The 26,935-nt window shown below is 34.6% G+C and overlaps 2 protein-coding genes across 2 annotated transcripts; one reads left to right on the top strand and one right to left on the bottom strand.

The window, feature by feature from the left end:
* Window positions 1-1,300: 1,300 nt before the first annotated feature.
* Window positions 1,301-22,210, bottom strand: LOC149906355 (uncharacterized). The gene is made up of 11 exons (XM_090104430.1): window positions 21,664-22,210; window positions 21,369-21,576; window positions 20,988-21,154; window positions 20,524-20,705; window positions 14,195-14,384; window positions 6,118-6,254; window positions 5,130-5,289; window positions 4,516-4,838; window positions 3,572-3,722; window positions 2,375-2,625; window positions 1,301-1,634 (listed from the first exon to the last, which is right to left on the bottom strand). The coding sequence occupies exons 1-11, from the start codon at window positions 21,674-21,676 to the stop codon at window positions 1,503-1,505; spliced, it is 1,914 nt and encodes a 637-aa protein (XP_089960556.1). The 5' UTR covers window positions 21,677-22,210; the 3' UTR covers window positions 1,301-1,502.
* Window positions 22,211-23,651: 1,441 nt separating this feature from the next.
* Window positions 23,652-26,129, top strand: r-l (rudimentary-like). Its single transcript, XM_090104431.1, has 4 exons — window positions 23,652-23,864; window positions 24,163-24,637; window positions 24,729-25,195; window positions 25,460-26,129. The coding sequence occupies exons 1-4, from the start codon at window positions 23,718-23,720 to the stop codon at window positions 25,790-25,792; spliced, it is 1,422 nt and encodes a 473-aa protein (XP_089960557.1). The 5' UTR covers window positions 23,652-23,717; the 3' UTR covers window positions 25,793-26,129.
* The last annotated feature ends 806 nt before the right edge of the window (window positions 26,130-26,935 follow it).

The raw sequence follows: 26,935 nt of genomic DNA, 5'->3' as shown, positions 1-26,935 counted from the left end.
CCTCCCCATCTATACTATCTATACTAATATTATAAAGAGGAAAGGTTTGTGTGTATGTATGTATGTATGGTTTTCACGCATAAACTACTGGACCGATTGTGATGAAATTTGGCACAGATAATCTTTAGACCCTGAGAAAGAACATAGGCTACCTTTTATTGCGAAATATGTACCACGGGCAAAGCCGGGGCGGACCACCGCTAGTCTATACTAATATTATAAAGAGGAAAGGTTTGTTTGTATGTATGTATGGTTTTCACGCATAAACTACTGGAGCGATTTTGATGAAATTTGGCACAGATAACCTTTAGACCCTGAGAAAGAACATAGGCTACCTTTTATTGCGAAACATGTACCACGGGCGAAGCCGGGGCGGAATGCTAGTAATAAATATAGCTAGAGAGCTAATTCATTTTTGCATACTGTATCATTTTTCAGAAATTATATGGATCATCTAAATATTCATCTATATGTATAATAATATATCAGTTTGGACCCATATCACGGATTTTCTCATGTCGTGCAAGACGGACTTCATAAATACTTAGTAAAATCGTGTGTGTATCCATAACTGCACTTATAACATCACTTTATTGACAAACTATTAACTATTTGTAAAATATTAAAATTTATTTAAATCGCGGTTTTTATCAAATAAAATTTATAATCTGTTTGGTATTTTTTGTGTCACTATTTGTAACAATCACATGAATAGGAGAAAAAAAAACTGCGATTTAAATGTCTTTAAAAAATTTATTTCATATAATACAAGGGAGTGCGCTTAAAAACTACGTATAACATTAAAATTACTTTATTTTTACATATTAACACTGCTGAGTAAAATCTTCTAACATAATTTAAAGATTTAAATTTAAAACATGATGTGCTAAAAGAGCATTAATATGTTCACTTACCCTATAACATGTTTCATAAATTATTTAATCTATTATTTACTTTACACACAAGCACAATCGATGTGAAGTCTGACTGATAATATCAACGCGAGTATTAACATTTTAAAATCTTGATTCAATTCCATCCAATAAAAAATTGAAGTCCATCACTTTCATTCCAACATGCATTCCAACCATGAGCCAAATACTTTCCATTTTATTCCAATCTATGCTATAAATTACAATCTTGTGCGTTAAACACAACATTTCACTCACACACTATATGTACTCTAAACCCCTCTTTGGTACGGTGGCTTAGCCCTGCTCTATGGTCACTGTCACTTTTTAAAACAATTCTCTTTACCACTGCTCTATGGTCACTGGTACAAACTTTTTCACTTTTTGAAGTGAAACTTCTTCATCGGGGTTGGACAAAAATTTTGTGTAACATTTTTGCGTTACGCCGTACGCGTGACATTTTTGCGTTACGCCATACTCGTGACATTTTTAAGGTCATAAAGAAGTTTCACTTCTTACGTGTGTACTCTAGTACACGCATACATTTTTTTTTAATAAAACCTCGTTGTTTATGGTTGTATAATGTATAGTCTATGGCAAGCCGAGCACTTGCGCGGACGGGTCGACAGTGACGGCGCGGGTCTCACCGTTGTCCATCGACATCACCATTTGGTAGGGCACCTTCATTTGTAGCGGGACTCGGATTTTAGAGTTGCTTGGCGCCTGGAATAGATTATAAATTAGTACATTAATAAAATTTGCATTATGCCTTAATTATGGCAGTTACGAATTTTGATATTTACATACAAATAAGAAAAGATCGTAGTATGTAATTATCTGAGAAAAAAATCGCTAAGCTGGTAAAAAACGTTATATTATGAAATCAATAATCTATGGATTATAATAATCTGTATGCTGTACTTTAAAATACGGTCGAGTAGATGACTTCATATCGTGTTCACACATAGATTATTGTAAAAACATATTTCTATTGCTTTATTTATCAAGCATGAATATAATACTAAAATTAATCGATACGTGCATGGTTGATGTGTGTTTATTTTCAAACGGGCTTATTTCAAAGTTGAATGAATGTGTTGTTGAGTACTTTCCCATACTTGCTCGCGAACTCGTCTGTTACAGTTGATAAAAGTAAAAAAAGTTGTCAACAAGTTCTCGCACTCGTTAACAACTTTTTTAAAGAGCGCACACGCACGCATGCGTACACGCTTTGCGAACATAACATTATGAGATATATTATAAAGCTGAAGTGTGTTTGTTTGATTGAACGCGCTTATGTCGGGAACTACTGGTCCGATTTGAAAAATTCTTACGGTGTTAGATAGCCCATTTATCGAGGAAGGCTATAGGCTATATAATATCATCTAGCTAAGATCAACAGGAGCGGATCACTGCGGGTAAGACCGCGGAGCACGGCTAGTATGAGATATGAGAACACTCACATGTATGGTGATCTCCGGTTTCACCTCCTTCCTGCTGATTGGCGCAGCGGCCAGTGGCAGCAGCGCGGGGAGCTGGCGGCGCGGGGCGGGGAAGGGGGCGGGGGCGAGGGAGGGGGGCACCAGAGGGGTGGGGGGAGTGCGGGGCGCGGGGGGAGTGAGGGATTCGGGCGCGGTGCGGCCCTTGGACTTCTTTATGTGGCTCCGCGCGTGCACTATCATGTGCTTCTGCAGGTGGTCCTTGCGGTAGAAGCCTGTAATATTCAAATTGTGTTCAGTAACAACGGTTTTCGTAATAGCAATGTTACGCGAAAGGTAATAAATTCCTTTTTTTCCATCCAGTTTACTAAGGCATTTATTATCATCCAAAGTTCTGCTATGAAGTAAACCTAACCACTGATCAGGTAAACAGAAAAAAAATATACAGCCAACACATCTATAATATCTAGCCCACTTTTTATAATATTCGAAATTCGTTATGCAGTTTTTGAGTTCACCAAGCAATCAAAAGTACAAAAAATATTTTTATTTTAACCGTAAGAATTAAGTGCACACATAAATAATAAAAATAATATTGTCAATTAATTCGATAATTGAATTGATTTTGTAATTAAAGGTTATTAATTGTATAATTATAATACTAACATAGCTTTAAGGTATACCTAATAAAAGTCTATTTGGATGAAAATCTGAATTAAAATAAATAAAAAAATGTGTGCGTGTACTAGTGTACACACGTAAGAAGTGAAACTTCTTTATGACCTTATTTAAAAAATAATAATTTACTATATGCAACTTTACAGAAATACGTCAATCACGCGTGGTAGGGATAAAAACAAGATGGCGCGTAACGAAAAAATGTTACACTAAATTTTTTTCCAACCCCGATAAAGAAGTTTCACTTCAAAAATGTTTCTTCAGCACTTTTTATAATATTTGAAATTCGTTTAGCAGTTTTTGAGTTCATCCAAACAAACAAAAATACAAAAAAAAGACGGGTTGCACTCCGGGAGTGCCGACAGAAGTGAAAACTTGATTATTAACGTTGAGCATGTTTGATATTACGTCTTACGCTTTTTCGATCAGGTCACGTGTCCTGGCGCGAGTTTAAGATTTTATACCCATTACAGAAAAAGTGCTCAACGCCGCTAAAGAAGTTTTCACTTCAAAAATATTTAAACTGAAAGACAAACGCGTTACCTTTCCCGCAGGTGGGACAGAAGAAGGACTTGAGGCCGGTGTGTATGTGCAGGTGTATCTTGTAGTGGTCCTTGCGGCGGAACGGCTTGCCGCAGAACTTGCACACGAACACGCGCTGCGGCGTCGGCAGCGAGGCCTCCTCTACCACTATCTGCACACAACATTACGGTTTACGGTTTAAGACATTTATTTCTCAAAAAGATTACATTTGAATCACTTACAGAGAAATAATAATATAAATTACTAGCGGTCCGCCCCGGCTTCGCCCGTGGTACATATGAAAAATAGATGTTGGCCGATTCTCAGACTTACCCGATATGCACAGAAAATTTCATGAGAATCGGTCCACCCGTTTCGGAGGAGTATGCAGACTAACATTGTGACACGAGAATTTTATATATAAGAAGATAAGATAAACATTTTTGCTCGCTTAACGTTGTACGTATAGTAAGTAGTTTGTTAACACAAATAGAATACATCCAACAAGAATAACAAAAAATGGGCGGTAATTTTTATAAACATAATTTCAGACTACCCCAAAAACATTACATTGTATACCGAACCATATACCATTTACAGTTATTATGATGCCGTCTAGAAATATGTACATGTATTTCGTTAGGAAATTACGTAATTTTTTAAAGGAAATCCTTTTCTAAAGGAAAAATAAAATTAATAAACACAATAGAAACAATATGCCCATTGTCCATACATTTCCTGTCTACACAATCAATATTATGTTGGCTCAAAACAATTCAACATTTATGAAATTGTTAAATGGTTAAGGAAAATAAATATTTTTAATTGTTTTTTACTTCGAAAACAACTTGGATGTAAAAAACCTATATTATAACTAAATAACGTTTAAAAAATATGTACCGTTCCCAAAACAATATTATTATTAAAAACCAAAATAAAAACGAATAATCAAGACGCACACGCACCTCCAACAAATCTTGCGGGTAGTTCTCCTTCCTTGCGTCCCCGTTGGGGGAAGTTTCGTGGTCTGGCTCATAGTCCCCATTGTTCTGGTACTCGTCGTTCTGCTCGACCTCACCGTTCTGCTCGTACTCGCCGTTCTGTTCGTACTCGCCGTTCTGTTCGTACTCGCCGTTCTGTTCGTACTCGCCGTTCTGTTCGTACTCGCCGTTCTGCTCGTAATCGCCGTTCTGCTCGTACTCGTTGTCATCTTTGTCATGCTCGGGATTGATGAACAAGTCGTTCGGCCGGCACTTGTGATTCTCGAACTGGCTGTTGTCGTTGAAGCCTGTGGAATCCAATTTTTGTTAAATAACCAACAGATGGCACAACTACAACAAAACATAAAAATGTCGTATAATATTATTTTATTATAAATAGAACATAATTGAACAAAATTACGATGGGAATAGGAGTACACATAAGAAGTTTTGTGTGTTAATAACTCAGGCCCCGGAACCACAGACACAATAGAAAATCTACTGTGTCTGGGACCGATCGGGCCGCTTGGGGCTCAATGGGTTAAAACCTCCGAGTTTGAACTGGAAAATGAACAAGAAACAAAAGACAAGTTGCATACCCTCGTGGCAGATGCCGCAGTAGAAGGTGCGCTTCTTGTTGAGGTGCACCTTGGCGTGCACCTTGAGGTGCTGCTTGCGCTTGAACCTGCGGCGGCAGATCGGGCACTCGTGCTTGCGCCCGTCGGGAGCGCGCTTCGACGTCGCTGTGCGGGGCGTGCTCTGCGAATCATGAACCAAAAAAAATCACGAAATGGTTCTAATAAATAAAATAAACATGCCAGGGAGTTAGTAAGGTATTTAGTATAAAGTTTGGTTACAAGAGTCTCACAGGTTAAAGTTTATATAACACAAATTTTAATATCGAAAAAAATCGGCAAATCAGCGCCGACCGCTCGAATTTCTCCGACAGACAGCACCTTTTTGACGCGGCGCGCCGCGACAGCTGAGGGGTTAATATATATAAATCTCGTGTCCTCAATGGACTCCTAAACCACTTAACCGATTATAATAAAATTCGCACACCATGTGCAGTTCGATCCAACTTGAGAGATAGGATAGTTTAAACATGTAGGTACCACGGGCGAAGCCGGGGCGGACCGCTAGTTCAATATAATAATATGTAGTATCACTTTGCACTAATATCGAAAAAAGTTGTGATTTTCTTTTAAATTTGGAACAACTTTTCAATTTGATTAAGTATACCTGACTAACCAAGGCTATATTTTTGGTAAAAAGCCTGCTTAAAGCCTGTAAAAAGTTTGTTTGGGGAAACTAAATAACATAAACTAATAACTATAGATAGAGAAGAGTCAAACGAACTCTTAATAGTAATTAAGAGTTCGTTTGACTCTAAACTACTATTAGGTATACAAAATAAACGTCGACATTCGATTCGTCATTATTGCTGCGCACAGCAGCACAATATTAAATCGAATCCTAGAATGTTTCATTAAATTTCCTTCCTTATTTTAGAGTTTAGACCCTTATATTGAATACATTAGAAGCATATAAATCAAAACACAGAAGTTTTTTAAACACGAAACTTACCAAAAGTTCCACCTCGATGTCTTCTCCTAGCAGCGACTTGAGCTGCGATAACCCGTTGTTAACTATCGCGCCATTTTCGTGTATCTTGAGATGCACGAGATTGACGTGGACCAACATCTGGTCCTCCGTGTGGAACTCTGCAATTAGATTTAAATATGAATAAATATATAACATAAGGTTATAATATATTGATCAACCATCATGAACTGAATCGCCAAGCAAATTATAAGAAATCTCAGTAGTTAATAAAATTTTAAAATAATTTGACAAATTCAAAAAATGCGCGCCTCACACGTTCTATACTACAAACAGGAAACCTGGCAGGAAACCATAAGTAAATAACCATAAAAAAGTAGAAGAAATTTAATTCAATTATTAAGCGATGAGTATGAAATATACAGAATGAACTAATATTGTGAGCATTTCTTTTGAAGAGCCGGTAATGGATGCAATATTAAAACGTTTACGTAGCAATAAAAATCAGTAAAGTAATCGTATGAGGTAATTTTACTATTGATTGGCTTAGACAGATGTTGCCAACCAGTTTTGTGGTCCCCCTCCCCCCACCCCGGTAATTAAATATGGTATACAAAGAAAAAAATAAAAATTTTCAAAACACGCCGTATGGGGTATCAAATGAAAGAGCTTATTGAGTAGATCACGAATATATAGCATACTATAACATTTCTTACACTTTCTCTAAGATTTTTTAGAAAATTTACGAAAATGCTCCATTTTTGAGTTAACTATAAATAAATATATTCATGAGTTTTCAATCTATAGTGGTTTACCACTATAGATTGAAAACTCATGAATATATTTTTTAAATTATTATTTTAAATAATTAACAATAGTCCATTGTTTTTTGTTTTTTCTGGCATAAACTTGAAAATATACTCGCCATCTTTGAATGCTCCCCCCACTCCCCCATGCAACTATTTCACTGTACGAACTATTGAATCGTAAACAATGGACTATTGTTAATTATTTAAAATAATAATTAAAAAATATATTCATGAGTTTTCAATCTATAGTGGTTTAAAGTTAACTCAAAAATGGAGCATTTTCGTAAATTTTCTAAAAAATCTTAGAGAAAGGGTCAGAAATGTTATAGTATGCTATATATTCGTGATCTACTCAATAAGCTCTTTCATTTGATACCCCACACGGCATGTTTTGGAATTTTTTATTTTTTTCTTTGTATGCCATATTTAATAACCGGGGTGGGGGGAGGGGGACCACAAAACTGGTTGGCAACATCTGTCTATAGGATGTCAGGGATCTATACAATATATGTATATCAGAAGTCAGATTTAGGTCCGCTATTTTTGCAAGCGAACATTTCCTTGGAGCCTGCTCTACTATGTAAATTGATGTATGAATTGAATAAGAAACTGAAGTATTCTTTATTCAATACATATATTTAATAAAAAAAAAATTACAAAAAAAATTTTTACAACGCAAAATATTTTTGTAAATAACGAAAATGTCAGTAAAACATTTCAATTTGTGGAACACGATAACGTTTCGATCCACTCAGGGTTAACACAATAAGTTTTTTAAGTTTAATATAATATTATTATTTCCGAACAAGCTAGTTAATGAAGATTTCGTTATTAACATTTATAACACTATTGAATCGACTAATACCTATCAATCATGTTAAGAAAACGTTATTTCGTTGTCAGTATCGTGATCTTCGTTAATTAATCAGTAGATATTAGAATGTGTAAGTTCCTATAAAAGTAAAAACAAAACAGACAAAAATATTTGGCTGCCCAATATTAAATTGTACAACATTGGCGACCCTAGCCCCTCCTCTACTTTAGGGCCGATCCCTGCGGGCCAGGGACGAAGGGGGAATGTGGTGGGTAATGGAGGGTTGAACGTCGCTAGGGGGAGCTAGATTATAGAGGGTTTTGAGATTAAATTATTTTTAAGGTTGGGACGTGTGGGAGGGTCTCGGATCTGGCGTCACTTGTTACGAGCCCAGCCTTGTACCGAGCTCGTTATGCTCTCCAAACACGACACGTCGGATGTAATGTAACCTCCGTGTAAACAGCGAAATAATCCCTTCACTTTCTGAACACGGTTTAAAGAAAGCGAAGGAACACTTTCTGGTTGCAAAAATGCTAATGAAAACCTTGCTGGGTGTGATTAAATATAAGAATAGTTATGGTTTATTATTTGCCTTTCTACTAATTTTTACAACCTCTCTTATAAAACTATTGCAGTAATTGATTCATTATGATAATAATCTGATAATGCGATACGGGAAAACTTTTATTCGTCCTATCTATTGTATACGTTATACATAAGTTGGTATTAGTCATTTTTTACAGCAAGAAAAAACTATTATACTTATTTTGCAGAGACATTACAAGGATTGCGCTTTGCGGGCTTAATGATAAACTGAAAGCTTATCTTAGTTTGTTCTCACAAGACTTCTCATGTAAAGTCGCAGTTAACGGCAAGATTATATCATAAGTAAGTTGTAAAACGGCCTTATAGTTATGCATGGGTATTGGGTACATTAGAGACAAGGGTATCGTTCCTTTGACCGCTATTTCATATCTCGTCGGGCTCGGCCAAGTGGCAGGCAGCAAGTTCAGCTGCAAACAGGTATCCCATCCCCTTGACCCCCCTCTTCACTCCCCCCCACTTAATCTGACCTAGATATCGACCTACGCTAAATACGCATATGCCGCCAGTGTATAATATAGTTGTAGGTTTATTAATGTGCGTATAAATTACTTGCCTAATGAACAATTAACATAATTATGTTTGTCTTTAAAGTTAAATGTGAACTTGACATGAATAATAAATCAAATAAGCTCTAGTATCATGTAGGTACTATCAAAACAACTTGAGAAGTTTGAAGAAAGTTTACTCTTTGGAAATTCATAACCCATTCAATAAAGTTGAGAAGAATAAGAATTGAAAATAAAAGATGATATTTATTGGTTACAAACAAGCAGGCATAGGCTAATATCAAAATCATGCCAAATATGTGCTACCCAATATGAACGATGCAACGAATGAAATATACGTTGCGCATATTGCGAATTGCGATCGAGGACTATACGGTCTCATTTACACTAGGCGCCGGGCTCGGCTTCGTCGGACAACGTCATTCAGAAAAGGTCAAAAGAACATATGCCGTGCGTGAATCCAGTATCTATTCGCGCGGTAAATTTAATCCGAATCTCTCCAACACTTTTTGGAATGCTTGAGTAGCGAAAATTTATTACAAACATACAATTTACAAACTATTATATATTTAACAATCACAAGATACCTTAATGTTCAATATAAATTTTGTATTCTTGTCCTAAAGTAATAAGGTTGACACAAAATAAGTTTATATGTCTTCCTATGTCCAATTACTATAATTGAGAATTTCTTAAAACTTAAACTGTGTAAATGGTTAGGGAGCCAGGTGCAAATTGGGTTCATTATTTCCTCTCAAGAGATAATTCGTCAGAAGCATCAGAGTATAGTATTATAAAGCCTCGTGAACGTCAGCTGGCGCTCGGTTGGGGGGTGAGCGGTTGTAGCCTCCCACGCACGTAGGAAAAAAAATACATTCATTCATTTCCTCTCGTAATGCAGTGACGTATCTTTAATTATTCGACATTGCACTTCAATATAAGAGTTGAGTTGAAATAAACATTCAGTATCAATATTTTTGAAACGAATAAGTATGCAATCAAATAATTTTATATACATATTTAAATAATTAAATAATCAATTAGCAATCAATTCAATCAATTCAAATCAATTATCATTGTTTATCAAGTTTATAATATATTAATAAATATTATTTATCGAGTAACTACTTCATTTATTTCTTATTGATTATTTAATTATTTAAATATATAAAATTATTTGATTACATACTTATTCGTTTCAAAAATATTGATACTGAATGTTTATTTCAACTCAACTCTTATATTGAAGTGCAATGTCGAATAATTAAAGATACGTCATTTCCTCTCAGATGAAAATTTGTGAGCTGATTGTTAATATACTGATGCGATAAATAAAAAAAATCAGCTAGCAATAAGTTGAGGAAAACCTAGTCAGCTGATGCATATAAATTGGCAATAGATGCTTTTGTCTTACTCCTATGTAATAACTTTCAAAGTATCAGCTGACGGTTTTTCCACCAAGATACAGCCAGCTAGGACTTATATATTAATCCACAGTTACATATAAGCTATCATCAGGTAAATTTTTGTTTGAGAGGAAATCACGGAAAATATATTTTTTTTTTCATGTTCGAGACACCAGCTGACGTTTAATACACCATGTTGTAACCAGCTGATTATTTTTTTTCGTTGAGATATTGGGTTAGCTACAATTTGACAAATTTTTAGCTGAGAGGAAATGAATGAATGTATTTTTTTTCCTACGTGCGTGGGAGGCTACAACCGCTCTTCCCCCCAACCGAGCTCCAGCTGACGTTCACGAGGCTTCATAATACTATACTTTGATGCATTTTACTAATTACCGCTTGAGAGGAACTTGGTCATAAAATCGGCTGCTGGCTCCCGGACCAAAAAATTTAACATAAAAAACTGGTTACTTTCCCTCCATAAAAGGTCTTTTACCTGCATCAGAGGTTGTCTTTTCAAGGGAATCGTACAAAAGGGGGTGACCGCGAGGTAACAGCTTTGGTAAACTAATTGATCACATTTATGTATTATATCGCAACGCGTAAAAAATACAATAGTATTATAAGCATGTATTACCATAATTAAAGATACCAGGAATTGTCAAGCTCATCGAAAATAATAACAATCACCTGTTGCTCCCGTAAGAAAATAAGGCAAAGTGCACCTTAGTGCGTTCGTATACAGAACAATCGCTCGTTCTTTGCGTTTGTATGGGAATTGTATAGAGTTGCTACTAATTACGTAAATAATAATAAATTATTATTACCTACTAGCGGTCCGCCCCGGCTTCGCCCGTGGTACATGTTTACGTTTTCTACATAAGAACCATCCTCGTACTTCAAGGAATATAATAAAAAAAGAATTATCGAAATCGGTTGAGCTGTTCTCGAGTTATGCGCTTACCAACACATTTTGCGATTCATTTTTATATATAAGAAGAAGATTACTGATTAAAACAAAGGTATGGAAATTATTTATGTAGCTTTGCATGTTCACAAATTGACCATATTAATTATTTTATTTTTTTACTTTAATACCTACTTGTATTCATATGAAGAACAAAAATACCGTATCATTTGTTTCTTCTCAATGACATCTCCGTTAAAATAATTACTCAACATAAATCATGCATTATATAAGCAACCAATGTATGAGTTTTAGATCGTAGCACAAAAAAAATAAAAATAATATTAAAAGGCATGTGGCCGCTGCGCCGTGTTTGGGAACGGTTCCGGCCTAAAATTGAGCCGAGCCCGCCACGGTGGAGGGATCAAGGGGCCCGCTCCCCCTCGGAATTCTTGGAATAGACGCGGCCGAGCCCGCCCCTCTTATCCTCTAGAAACTTGCCATTTCGACCCATACTACAGCTACCCCAACATTTATAAGTCTATGCGAGCCGCCGCTGAATAACGCAACTAACCCCTTATATTATTTATAGTTTGGCTAAACTAAAGAAACGATGGTACTTGAAGACTTTTTCAAAGTATACTATACTACACTTCATAAAAATCTCGTAAGCCATTCATTAAATCCGCTATAATAAATTGTAATAAGGTAATAAATTATTTTGGATAAGTACCTAGTCCTACATATTCAATTGTGCACAATGTCGGAATAAATATTCATAAAGGTGTACAATTTAGTATAATTCAATAATTCACTGAATCGATCGTCCCCCACCTTGTCACGTGACGCGTAACGTGTTCTCTTCCCCCATTTTATTGATCGTAATGAAAGTCCCTTGACTCATATTATCATGTGTAGGTATGGAAAAAATATAACATTGTAATATATAACAGACTACAGAACTATATTATTATTATTAACATAGAAGCACTATATCAGCACATAAAAGCAGCTACTGACTTAACAATATGAAGTAAAATTTGATCTCTATATTTTAAGATAACATTATTACCTACACTATGGTATTATTTAACAGGATTTACCCAATCTTACAACTCTGAAATCTACAATAAACCATTAACACTCTCATCTCACATAAAAGCATTAAATGTGAGCAATATACGAAAATAATTAATTGCTATTTAAAGTGTTAAAAGTTGCTTATTATAAATTGTTACCCTAAAAACAATCAAAATAAGTACACTGGCCAATGACGTAATCGCAACGCGTACAAACAAATAAAACTTGTCACAGCGTCGCACAATGAATATGATAAGTCTTTATATTATAAAATCCGCACCAATTTAATCTATAATAAACACTACTCATTACTAAGTACAGTTGTTCTATAGGATTCTAATTACGATTTTCCGCGTAAAGCGATCATCGGCTAGAGACAATATTTTCGAATTTTGCGAATCAGAACAAAATTAGCCAAGGCGAGTCAAAAACATTAAAAAAAATGTGTTCCACCACTGGGCCAACGCCAACACTCGTTGGCAAACCGTCAAGCTACTTTCCAAATTCGACGTTAAGTAACGCCAGTGGGGGGCGACCTTGTACCCAAGTTCGGATACCGGTTTGTACATTGGCCAACGTGACAGATGTTTATAATGAAGCAATTCTATAGAGAAAGCTTCACAAGGGTGGGAAAAGGGGACACAGCGCCGCGTTTTTATCGAAAGGGAAGTTTGAAGGGTTTCGTCGAAGCCCAAGTGACTCGGAGCCATCGCGCATCTGTATTTACCGGCTTATTTTTACGACATAGCGGTTTTCTCGCACCAAGCTTTTTTCAGAACACTTACTTATAGATAGTTTTTAGACTTTTTGATACGTAGATGTACTATAAGTTTTACACGAATATGTAAAAGTACAAACTTTGATGAAAGTTTTTGTAAAGTAATCCATACTAATATTATAAATGCGAAAGTAACTCTGTCTGTCTGTCTGTTACTCAATCACGCCTAAACTACTGAACCAATTTGCATGAAATTTGGTATGAAGATATTTTGATACCCGAGAAAGGACATAGGCTACCTTTTATTGCGAAATAATATGTAGGTACCACGGGCGAAGCCGGGGCGGACCTCTAGTAAGAAATATAATTAAAATCATTTTAGAAATTTTTAAAATTTCCTTTTCTTCAAAATAAATGCATAATTTGTGATGATATGAAAATGATTCAATTTTCGTCACTAGAACGCGCTATCTACTGAATCGATATTTTTAAATTCTGAGTGGGAGTTGCCGTAAGGAAGGAGAGCTAAGCTAAACGGATCTCTTCGCGGAACATAATATAACATTATATTTTCAAACATAATCCACAAAAGCTTACCTGCAAGTTTATTTTTATTTGTATGTACATAAATTACTTTTATTTAAAGATTTTTTTTTTGATATCATATATAAGATAATGTTATATACTTATTATTCAACTATTCAGTAATCTTTAACATTTATTTAGAAATAAAAGTTAATGCCTAATGGTTTCAAATTCGACTATAAATATTTACATATCGTAGCATTGAAATTCCACAGCATCTCTCGTTTGTTTCCCGAAATAAGCTGAAAACTCAATCATTTTTAGCATTTCCCTGGAGGTGTTATTTAAAATAAGGGAGGGGCTTTAAATAACTAAACACGTACCTATACATAGAGAAATGTGAATATATATTTCGAAACGTATTTGTATCAAAATTTCCTTGTTTTGAACCTACAGCCACTTATATGTTGAAACAGACAAACCATATTTAACTTTCATCAATGACAAAATGTTTTTACTAGAAAAAAATGACTATCACTAAACACAAGAAGCTTAAATCAAATAACCTTTTCACACTCACTTGCCATGTTAGGTGTGAAAGGGATAAAAAAACATACAGGCGTCATTCTAGGTCATATTTTCTTGTTACAAGTTAATGTTCATACTGAAATCTCCAGTGTATTAGATATAAGCTTCTTGACTAAACATAATATCAATGTCCATAGCTCACCCTTCCCGCACTGCGCGCACTGCACCTCCTTCTTCATGTGCGTCCAGCTGTGTATCTTGAGATGGTCCTTCCGCTTGTAGCTCTTGCCGCAGATCACGCACACGAAGGGGCGAGCGCTCTTCGCGTGGTCCAGCGTCGGCTGGTGGTCCAGCGGCAGGCCCAGGATCTCCGTGCTCGAGTAGCCTTCGGACTGTAGGTGTAACGTACATGATTGATGTTCTAGCTATATTATAATACTGAGGTAGATTTTCATTTATTGTATAGATATTTATGTCTGTATGAGGAAAACACGTCGGTTGTTCACTCGTTTCTATTTGTTTAAGAGTATTTTCTGGAGACGTAGCGTATTTCCAAACTATACATAGCCAGAACGCAACCATAGGAAACTGCTCGTGTATACTTTGTAATGCTGTTTTTAAGTTTGTTATTACAATATATACACGAATTTTGCGTACTGATCGTGTATACTTTGTAACGCGGATGCTTGCTGCTTCGTTCCAAACTATACACGATCAGTACGCAAAGTATAACTAAATATATCTACTACTGACTACACCACTTACGCTTGCGCGAAATAATAAATATATAGGTAATCAAAGACTTGTACAAATGTACATATCTAATTTTATTCTTCTTGATTATTATTGATTCAGTGAAATATGGAATAAAAATATTATTAGGTAAGCTTAGGAAAATAAATAGGTAACAGATAAGGGTAACTATGGGTTAGGTAAGGTTCGTGTTTTTTTAACTACACAAAAATAGGAGCCCCGCGAAGCGGGACTCCGTCGCCTCGCAACCGTCTTCTTCTGGACTTATTAGATTCTTACATTTTAGCACTATTGTCAATTGTAAGTCGTGCAGTTTAGTCGGGAACGAAGACACAAACATCCTCGATACAAAAAATATACGATCAGTACGCAACATTACATACACATGCATTGTAATAATAGATTTAAAAACAGCAATACAATATAATATATAAACGCGAGCAATGGAAAGACGGCACGCTTACTCCGAAACATACACGATTAGTCCGCATGCGTACTGGCGCTGTATATTTTGGAGCGCTATTCTTACTTACTTCACTACAAAGTATACGCGAGTATTTGCGTACTGCTGTTGTATAGATTGGAAGAACTTTGTAAAAAAGTTATTTCCAAACTATACGTGATTAGTTTCACGCCGTTGCGTGCTGGCCTTGTATAGTTTGGAAAGACGCGGAGACGTATCACGATACTAAACATACCATTGTTTTCTTGATTGTCATATCACAGTTTTTAGAAGAAAAAATAAACTACAATAATTGAATAAATACATCACCACGTTAAGATACATATAATAACATAAGACATGTATAAAAATTTGGGAGTTGTATTTGACCTTCTAGATTACAAAAATGCTAAAACCGTAGTTGTTGTTGTTTTGCCTTTACCGTTTTATTCGGATGGGTGTGCGATGTCATGTCTATATATTTTCTAGGTAGTAGTTAGAATGAGAAGTTTTAGTAGGGGAGCCCAGGATGCTAAATGTGGATTTACTCGAGCGTCACGGGAACCTATTAGAATTGGTAGATTAGACCATAGCGAGAAAAAAAGGTCCTATAATGTTTTCACTTTTAGCGGTGGGGAAGGGTTTTTTGATTTTTTTTAATTTAAAAAAGAAAAAAATTGGCTTGGAAATACTCAAGCGCGTTAGATATTGATATTTTGCATGCTCCAGGACGTCACTGAAAAAAAGTATACGTTAATCTGACGATTTAAGTGGCGATTTAATCGCTATGAAGAAAGGGTAAAAAATTTAAGTAATATTATTCGAGCGCGTCAGATTAATATATGGGGGGGTTAATTACAATATAAGAAGTCCCCATTTCGCTAATCTGACGATTCGAGCTCAACCTTAGGAAATTATGGATTATTCAAATTTTCCAGCGGGGCCCCTGAGCGCACCCACCAACCATAACTGCTCATATTGACTAGAGGTACTAATGAATAGCTAAGGTACCGTCCCTTATAGTAATCTGACGCGCTCGAGTAAATTCCAAAATCCCCTCTTGGGCTCCCCTACTATTTGTATTTCGACCAATTATTGATATATCAACAGGCTACAGCGCAACTACAGCGCCTACAAATATAATAGTTGTACTGTCATTGAAGCGATCGTTGAATGGATTTGGCACACAAACTTATAAAGTATTTAAAACCAACCTATAATAATAACTAAGGGCGTATTCAGAAAGAAAGCTTGAAACTTATAAGCGCTTATCGGCGCTTGTCATGTTCATATATTTTCCTGCGCGGGTTACCAGCACTGACAGGAAAATATATGAACATGACAAGCACCGATAAGCGCTTATAAGTTTCAAGCTTTCTTTCTGAATACGCCCTTATATAAGATTCGGTATCTACGGAAAACATTGAATTCATAGCATAGAAATTTGAACTTTTAAAATTTCTACGTCCTATTATATTATTATCTTTGGATTGAAACAGGTATCGAACAGGACAATCTAAACATTTCGGTAGACACACCCCTTTTTTTTTTTTGTGTGGTGTCTCTCAATGTTAGCCAGAAGGGCTTCTACATTTTAACGCGGACGCGGGGGTGAACTGAAGGTTCACCCTGGTAGCGACATGCACAAGGGCGTCCCCCCTTGACGGGGACCACGAACCTCGGCTTGAGCTGTCGCTTGAGTGGAGGAGGCCAGAAGGGCCCTAATCGGACGGGGACACACCCCTGCAGCGCCTGTATTATATACATTAATAACAATAAGCTGCTGTTTTGAGGTATAGTAAGGTTAAAAGGTTAAATTATAAGAACAAAATGGAAATGGTAAATACGGGAGTAATTAATGTTCAAGAATGTACAGCTGTGTGACAAAAATATACCTAACCTTTTAACTGATAAGATAAGATTCTTGTATTGAAATAAATTATGTATTAGAAAAAACACGATGTTATAAAGAAGTTTTTACTTCAGCGGAGCGCTGCCGGGAAGTCATGCGCTTAAAGGGGGGTACCAAATGGAGGGAGGGCGCCACCCTCCCCCATTTTAGTCTCTAACGGTATATAACGGGAGGGGCTGCTTCACATGACGTTCACTACGCCACTATACTTTATCAGGGAATTTCAAAATACAAAACTGCAGATTTCGCAGTACGATATATTGGGTATAAAAATTAAAAATTTATGACTTCTATCGATTTGAGAAAGAAATAAAGGGCTAGGAGTTTTAATTCACATTTCTTGTTTAAATTAATTTTTAAATGTTAATAATTTTCTTATTTGACTGAATTAACATAATTTTCCAATTACATATAAGTTTTTTGTTCAATTTGTATCAAGTGGTTTATTCAGCGCCTACACAAACCTATATTGCCTAGTTGACCACAAGTGATTATGGAGACCACTTGTAATCAGCCGGTTGACCGCCTCGTTTTATAGAGGGGTAGGAAGGGGAGTCGCCCCCCATAAACCCTTTGGGTTCGACCCTTGTAACACTGCTCAGCGTGCTCAGTACATAAAGTTTATGTTCTAAGTATATAATATACGAAGGGAGGTATAATAAGCCGTACAAAGGAGGTATATGTTATAGTGGTTAGCTTCAGTTCATTTAGCCTTGTTACGAGTTGGATCGTGAATACAGTCGTATTTGTATTTTGTAGGAGTTGTACAATGACCTACGAAGGAACGGAAGAAAAGATTTTGATTTCTCGACCACAAGGCATCGGTCGTGGTCATTAAACATTGACAATAAGTCCTGCGGAAAAGAAAATTATGGCAAAGTTGTGGTAATTTTTAAATCACCATCACTTTGCCATAAGCTGCTCTTTTGAGGTATAGTAAGTACCTTTAGGTCTCTAACTTGATTTATCGAATAGACACTGTAATTTTCAATCGATAAATTTTCTCGAATACTCGCATAGAAATGTACATTTTCTTCCTTCTGTTATTGTTTTCGTTATTTCAAAAATTAATTATGTTTCAAAACCTAAATACACTAAGTAACTATGTGAATATGAAATTAATGTAATTATTATCGATTGGAAAGTAAGAAACGTTTTTTTCTTCTCTTCGTTTTCTTGCACTCTTCGTATTTATGTATCGTGACTCAAAATCGCTCAATGTGTAATCACTTCGCTCCATTAATGCCTTGGCCCGGTTACAGGCAGAAGGTCGTATCCTTACGACAGATACCTTTAAATGCCGTGCCTCATACACTTATCTAACATCACTGTAACCTAACTTGCCACGGTACATTCCCGATCAGCATTTGTTAAAACATTTTTTTGACATATTTCGCAAGATTGAAATGAACTCGTATCTCTAAAGTATGTCTCGCATCAAAGGGGTTATAAAAGTACGATACGCGATCTACCAAAGCTACGAAATGGCGACTACCACGGGAATTATAGGACATAAATAGTAAGGATATGTGCCTTTTCGGTAGCCCCTCGCCCTGCAGGCGAAACGCGATAGCATGCTATTAATATGCTACCACTTAACACCGATCTTCAGCGAGGGTGTGGTAGCTTCCCTGGTGCGAGCTTGACCCAATTCACTATGAAGCATTGCATGACTTCCACTTTATCAAATTAACATCTAATCTTCAATAAGTAATGCGAACCTTTTTAAACTTGTTTTTATAAAACTTTAGGCCAAAGGTTTACTGAGGTATGGCAATGACGAGTACCTATATGAAACAGTATTCTATAGCTGAAACGCTTCATCGTAAACTAAAAGCACAACTGCCTAATTAGTGTATCAAACACTGTAACGCCTAGGGTCGTGAATACAGTGCTTGGGTCGAACACCTCGTTTTGGAATACAAACCAGAATATAGGTTTAAACGACCGGAGTTTGAAATTATACCCAAATTCTTATAGCATTAGATACACACCCCCATTATAGTTCGAGTTGACGCTATGAAACATGAAATCTATTTGCAATAGAATAAAGCCTATATTTGAAGTTTCAACAAGATCCAATGTGAGCAGGAGACAGTAATTTACTTTCTATTAATTAGGCTTTATCAGATAATGCCCATTGCCTGTTTATACAAATATTGCGTAAGATACTTTTTGCAAATATTATCTACTTCTTAGAACTTAAATCCCAATACTATTATCTTTCGTTATATGTTAATTTTTAAACATGATTACCTTACTTATAATAAATTAATACAGATAAAAGATTATAAATATCAGTTATAGTGAACCATTCGTGCCTTCCATTTTAGGTCAAAATATACGCCTCGCATCGATCCATAGAAGGGACATGAAGATAATGTTAAAGCAAAAAATTTCTACCTGCCCCAGGCCCACGCAGGGTGGGGTTTTTCCACCCTCCAGAAGCGTTAATAAAAATACCACGTGTTTTTTCTTTTGCCTTTTTTATAAGATCCTTTAAATGTGCCGTGATTTTTTTATGTTCAGTTCCACATAATATGGTAGGTATGAATGTTTTTTTGTTTAATTACTTACCATCTTACATATTTAAATTTTACGTAATTTTAAAAATTACATCGATACTTGAGAGTGTATAAAGTTGGAATTTGGGACATTTTATGGTTCTATCTTTAGTTCAGGCAGTGACGTGAAATAAGTAAATCTTCTGTTTGATTTTTTACACTTTTTTGAAAAACCCAAATATTTTCGAAATCCCATTTTTCCAAAATAAAATATAGCTTATGTTACTCGTGGACAATGAAGCTCTAGAATAGTGCAATAATTTATAAAATCGATACGGAAGTTTTTGAGCCTATTCATTACAAATAAAAAAATAAACAAACATACAAACAAAGATTTCCTCACAAGACCACACAAAACCTCCTCGAAGGCATTTCTGTAAATCCTAATACAAAATAACAGTAGTTACGATTTTCATAGTAAGCGATCACATTTGCTGTTGACTTCGTTTGCGCGATACCCTCACACTGAATTTATCTCTAACAAAATCAGTTACCTCTTTGCATGACAAATAAAAGCACTTTCGCATAAATAATATTACTTAGTATGGATAGCGCGCTTCATTTTACAGAGATTGCACCATCTAGTTCAACATGTCGTTTGTACAACAATATGTTCGCAAACCGGCGAAAATAGTGATAATATAAAAACTTTTTATTGTTGCGTTTCTGTTGAGTGTGTACGAAATTCTATATTATTTTATAATTTCTCAGTTGTTTTAATTTGGACATGGACTTTTTTCGTGAAGAGCGTAATTTTTTACGAAATGCGGCGCGAATTTTTGTAAAAATAAACGTGTTTCTAGACAATATTTATAAACATTTATAGAAAATAAAAATAATGTAATTTTAATTTTACTCACCTCCATAGAGACATCATTGTCTGTGACATTCCCACTGACATTGGTGATGATGGGCATACTGTCCTCATCTACTTCTTGCTTGATGCTGAGCTCCTGGTCACTCATCGGTATAATGTTTTGTTCCACAAAATATTTGTTGTGTGTCTGTATGTGTTTTTGTAGGTGATCCTTGCGATAGAAACCTAAACAGTATTTTTTTATAATTTAAAAACAAAAGCAACAGCACAATTTTTTTTAGAATTTGTTATAAAAATTATATTAAAATCAATATGCAAACATTAATTTAACAATATTTTTATTTTATTTATCTGCAAGGATTTAGTTACTTAGAGAAAATTAATTAATGAAAATAGAGATAAAAATTAGATAAATGTTCTCAAATTCCACAAATCCTAATAATAATTGTTTAAAAAAAGTAATAATAAAAAGTTAAGAATAATATGAGGAAAGAAAGTGAAACTTACGTTTACTACATATAGAACACTGAAGTGATTTTTCACCTTTGTGAATTGATTTGTGAATATTGAGGTGCTCTTTCCTCTTGAAACCCTTTCCGCAATCATCACAGACATGCGGCCTGAGCTCCATGTGACCTTGCATGTGCCTATCTAGATGTTCTTTACGCTTCAGTCTAAAAATGTTTCCAAAATTAAAATGTTCATTCCAATTCTAAATTTAAATTGAGGGCTTTACCACATAATAATTATATAAAAGTGATTCTACATAGAACAATAATTTTTTACTTTATACTTCTTTTTAAACTAGATATAAAAATATATTTGTTGTTACTTAAGTAACATAATTTTTTAAATATTTATTTTTATTATTATATTGTTTGTGCTCACCCAGTTCCACAGATGCCACACAAAAATCTGTATTCCTTGAAATGTGTACAGAGATGCACTTCTAGTTCTTCCTTATCTTCATACTGAGCATGACACTCTATGCAAATATAGTGGGTTACTCCATCTAAGTCTTTGCTGATTGTTGCTAATTTACTTCTTGATAATAGACTTCTCTTTAGCATAATTTCCATGTTTTGAATTTCTTCTTCTTAAAATAATATTTAATCTATTAATCTTCCTTATAAATAAATATATTTTTTTAGTAGTACATATTACTATTTTTATAAACATTTACCTTCTCCACTCATTTTTAATTTGTTAGAAGTTTTATAAGCACTTGCAAACTTCAGTATTCTGTGTATATCACGAGCTAAAGTTATATCACACACGAGTCACGACGCGACGCTAAAAAGTTGCGGCGAAAACACTGAACTCGAAATAGTAATCCCTTCCCCTACCAACGACCGTCGCCCAAGGCCCGAGCTCCCCTCCGGATAAGGGAGACCACCCTTTGTCTGCCACACTTGCCCGTACCGAAGGCGGGGGACCCCACTTAGTCGAATAAGGAGGGTTGACTATATTTTACCCCAACATTATTTGTTTATTTCAGTTTTATTTTTTAATTTATTTCAAAACACAAAAAAGTATCGAAGGACACTTTCATAGTTTATAAAACTTGTTAAAAGTGAAAAAAAAATTTTTTAATATAAACGTTTTAAATAAATTGATTAAAACAACACTAAAACTTGTGACATAAACGTATTTGTTACGGGGTAGTAAAAATAAACACAAAACGAAAGTCAACCACCACAAACACGTCTGAAGTCTGACGACACGACAGTCGACACCGGACACAAGCGTCAAGCACTTCTTTAATGACACTGTCAAGTGTCAGTCGGATAAAATTGTCTATGGTGGTCGTGCTGTTAAAATGTTTTAAGACTAGTGTCCACCCCTCGTACAGCATTCAGGTATCAAGTAATAGGTCAAGTAGTTCATCGTAGATTATCGCTATCAAAAAAACTCTTCAGCTTTATTAATAAGAATAGAAATGTCACACTTGGAGCTTAGTTAAAAATAATTGATAGATAGGAATAGACTGGAATACAATTTTTCGTATAATATTCTTGGAATTATATAAATTACTAGCTTACCACCCGTGGCTTCGCCTGCTTTGTCTAAAACCTAATAATAATATTATATACTTACTCCTTCCTCTTGAATCACTCTGTTTATTAAAAAAACCGCATCAAAATTCGTTGCATAGTTTTAAAGATTTAAGCATACAAATGGATATAAGTACCTATTGAAATTTAAATTGTTAAATTCATTCCATCAATATTAACATGCAAGTCCATGATAAGAAATGAAGGATGTCTTATTAAATGTTTTACTTGTCTTGAGCACCGATGTCGACTTATTAACTTATTTGCATACATTGAGATAATATTAATAGGAGACGACACCGCCTACATCACTTATGTTCCACTCAACATACGTCATGTGACGTATGTTGAGCGGTATTTTTTAATGGTTTTAAAGTGAAACGCATCAAACATGCCTTCGTGTGTGTTACGATATTGCACAAATAATACAAATAATACGGAAAAGTGCAAAGGAATAACTTTCATCGTTAAGTACCTAACTAAATAATAATTTTTAAAACTTAGTTAGAGCAAAAAAATGGCGCACAGATTTTGTTCGTGGTGTCTCCTCCATACGTAGTAATATTATCTCAATGTTTGCATATAGTTTTATTGTATGTCCCTTTGATACTAAGCAACACAAAGCTACTTTTTTCACATTTGTAATTTGACTTATTGTAGGATATTCAGTAATGCGAATATCTTTCGGCACTTAGATGAGACTGTCAGGGGAGCGTGAATGTAAAATAAAGTGGAATTTATACTGATTGCAAAAATCTCAGGAAATGTCCAAAGAAGCTGTTAATATGATGATCTTCAATATATTAACTTTACTTTATTTTATTCAAATATGTGCATGTGCAAACGCGATAAAGTTATGATTGCAATAAGTAAAATTGTTGCAAATATAGAAAAATTCAGGGAACAAATATTTAAACCGTATTAAACAACACACTCAGCGTTAAGCCATCCAAAATTATGGAATTAGTTCCGAATTTTGCCAAGTGCCGAATGTTCCTTGTAGTAGTGTAATCTATTATCTATTTTTTTAATGTGAATTGTCAGTTGTCAGTTGTCAGAAATGTCAGAATGGTCTTTTTGAACATATGACCCGTACCTACATGCTTTAAAGTTTAAAGTTTCATTATTTTTGTATAAAAACTTGATTTTTTTAAGTGTAGTATATACACGCGTGTAGTAAATCATGGAATACGAAAGGAAATTAACTAATTTGGCCCTGAGCCTCTTTAAAATCGATGCAGTAAAGTTTGGCGAATTTATGACGAAAAGTGGTATTAAAACACCGGTATACTTTGATTTGCGAGTTATTGTAAGCTACCCTGAGGTTATGGTAAGCAGTACCTTTAGTTAGTTTCGTGTTTATTGAAAAAAAAAATGTGAACAGGGTTGATTATAAACAAGATTTTTTTTTGAAATTCCTTTAATCAGTCAGATGAATTTCCAAACGTTAAAAAAACCGGAATTGGATCTAAAATGAAATATTATTTACAGTTGTAAAAGAGATTTTTAGAATAGGTAAGTATTCAAAGTGTAAGTGAAGCTGTTTCCAAACACCCCTGTTCACAATTACCCGGATTGACCCTATATCATTAAATCAAAGAAAATAAATTGTCATCTCTTTCTTTTAGGAATTAATAACTGGCCTTCTGAATGATTATGCGATTGTTGATAGCAAGTATGATCATGTATGTGGGGTGCCTTATACAGCTTTACCAATTGCAACTTTGTTAAGTGTAAAAGTAAAAAAATCTATGTTAATGAGAAGAAAAGAAGCTAAAGCCTATGGTACAAAGAAAGTTATTGAAGGACATTACAAAGTAGGAGATAAATGTTTAATAATTGAAGACGTTGTAACATCTGGCTCAAGTGTTATGGAAACTGTAAATGATTTACGAAAAGAAGGCCTTAAGGCAGACGAAGCTGTTATTATATTAGATAGAGAACAAGGTGGAAGACAAAACTTGGAGAATAATAATGTTCAAATGAAAGCACTACTAACTATGTCCAAGTTGATAAGCATACTTGTTGATAATAAAAAGATAACTGAACAGATGGCTTCTGATGTGAAAAACTATCTACAAAATGTTAAAGCTCCTGCAGTAGGTTTGTACTGAACTGCCTTAGTCACCAGAATTTATACATATTTGGCTTGTATTTATTTTTTTCTTAACATAATTTATAATTTATTTTTCAGCACCACCTCTTGACAGAATCCTGATACCTTTTGAGAAACGAGCAGAGTTGGCATCAAATGCTATAGCCAAACAGCTTTTCAATATTATGGCTATAAAGAAGACAAATCTTTGTCTATCTGTTGACCTCACTTTGAGTACTCAAATATTAGACTTGTTGGAAAAAGTTGGGGAACATATTTGTCTTGTTAAAACCCACATAGACATCATACAAGATTTCTCACAAAATTTTGTGTCCTCATTGAAGCAATTAGCAATGAGATTTAACTTTTTAATATTAGAAGACAGAAAGTATGCAGATATTGGCCATACTGTTTCTTTGCAATACACCCAAGGAATATATAATGTAAAAGATTGGGCTGACTGTGTAACTTCTCATTCATTGCCTGGGGAAGGAATATTGAAAGCACTCAATAATTCATCTAATGGTGAGAAAGGAGTTTTCTTGTTAGCAGAAATGAGTTGTGAGGTATAATATACTTATTCATTGATTAATTTTTTTTCTTAACTTCAAAATTCACTTATTGAGCTTTAAGCTGGAATTAATATTAGTTTCATGTAGGTTTACCTTTTAATGCGTTTCAGGATCTACTGAAGTCAAATTGTATACTTATATATTTTTTTTACATCTAAGTTGTGTGTATATAATATGTATTTCATTATTATTTATATATTTATTAATACTTAGTTATATTGAAAGTAGAGTTTACGTTATATTTTCATCCTTTTCCAGGGAAATCTTATCACACCAGAATATACAAAAGCTACAGTTGAGATGGCAGAAAAGTATCCTGAATTGATCACAGGATTTGTTTGTCAAAACAAAAACACATTTAAGAATCCTGGTCTCATCCAATTGACTCCTGGAGTTAAACTGGAGAGTTCAAAGGATGATTTAGGACAAGTCTACAATACCCCAGAGAAGGTCATTTTGGAAAATGGTGCAGATATCATTGTTGTGGGAAGGGGCATTGTAGCTGCAAAGAATGCAGAGGCGCAGGCTGTTATTTACAAAGATACTCTGTGGAGGTGCTATACAAAGAGAATTTCTGGAAAATTAGAGTGAGAATCATTTATTATTTTTACAGTGTTAGTTGTAGAGGATTGATCCTCTACAACCTATTACCTCGCCTTATGGTTTAGAATTTAGATTAAGATAACAAAGCATATTTTAAGAGTTCATAGTTATTTCAACATACATAGTTTAAATATTACATGTTATCATACATAATATTACTTTGTTAATTGGTGTTGTAAAATGGAAGTGATTGTTGTTTAGAAGAACGATTGAGTGCAAAATATTATCAAATTATATTCACTATTTTATGTGTGTATTGTATTTCAATTGAATGCATTGTTTATGTATGTTTTATAGGATATATTAAAAAAACATACAAAACTAGTTTTATATTTGCATTGAGATAATATTAATAGGAGACGACACCGCCTACATCACTTATGTTCCACTCAACATACGTCATGTGACGTATGTTGAGCGGTATTTTTTAATGGTTTTAAAGTGAAACGCATCAAACATGCCTTCGTGTGTGTTACGATATTGCACAAATAATACAAATAATACGGAAAAGTGCAAAGGAATAACTTTCATCGTTAAGTACCTAACTAAATAATAATTTTTAAAACTTAGTTAGAGCAAATAAATGGTGCACAGATTTTGTTCGTGGTGTCTCCTCCATACGTAGTAATATTATCTCAATGGATATTTGTTGGTTTAACAAATAAGAATTGACACATTCCATAAGTGATTCCACATATTTACACTACACTTTCTATATTTTTATATGAATATATTTTTATTTAAGTATTGCAAATTGTAATTTGCAAGTAGAACCCAAAAGTAAATACTGCTGGAAATATTTGATATTTTGGTAATAAATTAGTACAAATGTGTTTTGTCTTTTCTTTAACTCCACTCATATGTACCTCCTACAGTTACATACTACAGTTGGTATGTATTGGACAAAATATAAGCTTAATTTTATATCAATTTACAAAATGTTTGGAACAAACGTGATAAATCCTTGCTAGTATGATAGTATAAAATGCATAAGTTTGTTGGTTTTAACGTTGAAACAGAGCGATTTCATAGCATGATTTATGTGGTTAGAGATGGCGAACTTTTACCGCAGTGAAATATTTCATTCCAATGGAAATTTGATTTCACGAGATTTATATCGTCATAGATAAT

Source organism: Colias eurytheme, chromosome 8 (genome assembly GCF_061535395.1).
Source record: "Colias eurytheme isolate Ceu_HAF_F1 chromosome 8, ilColEury1 Martin Lab GWU primary, whole genome shotgun sequence".
Taxonomy (NCBI): Eukaryota; Metazoa; Arthropoda; class Insecta; order Lepidoptera; family Pieridae; genus Colias; species Colias eurytheme.
This window is presented reverse-complemented; position numbering and strand designations above follow the sequence as displayed.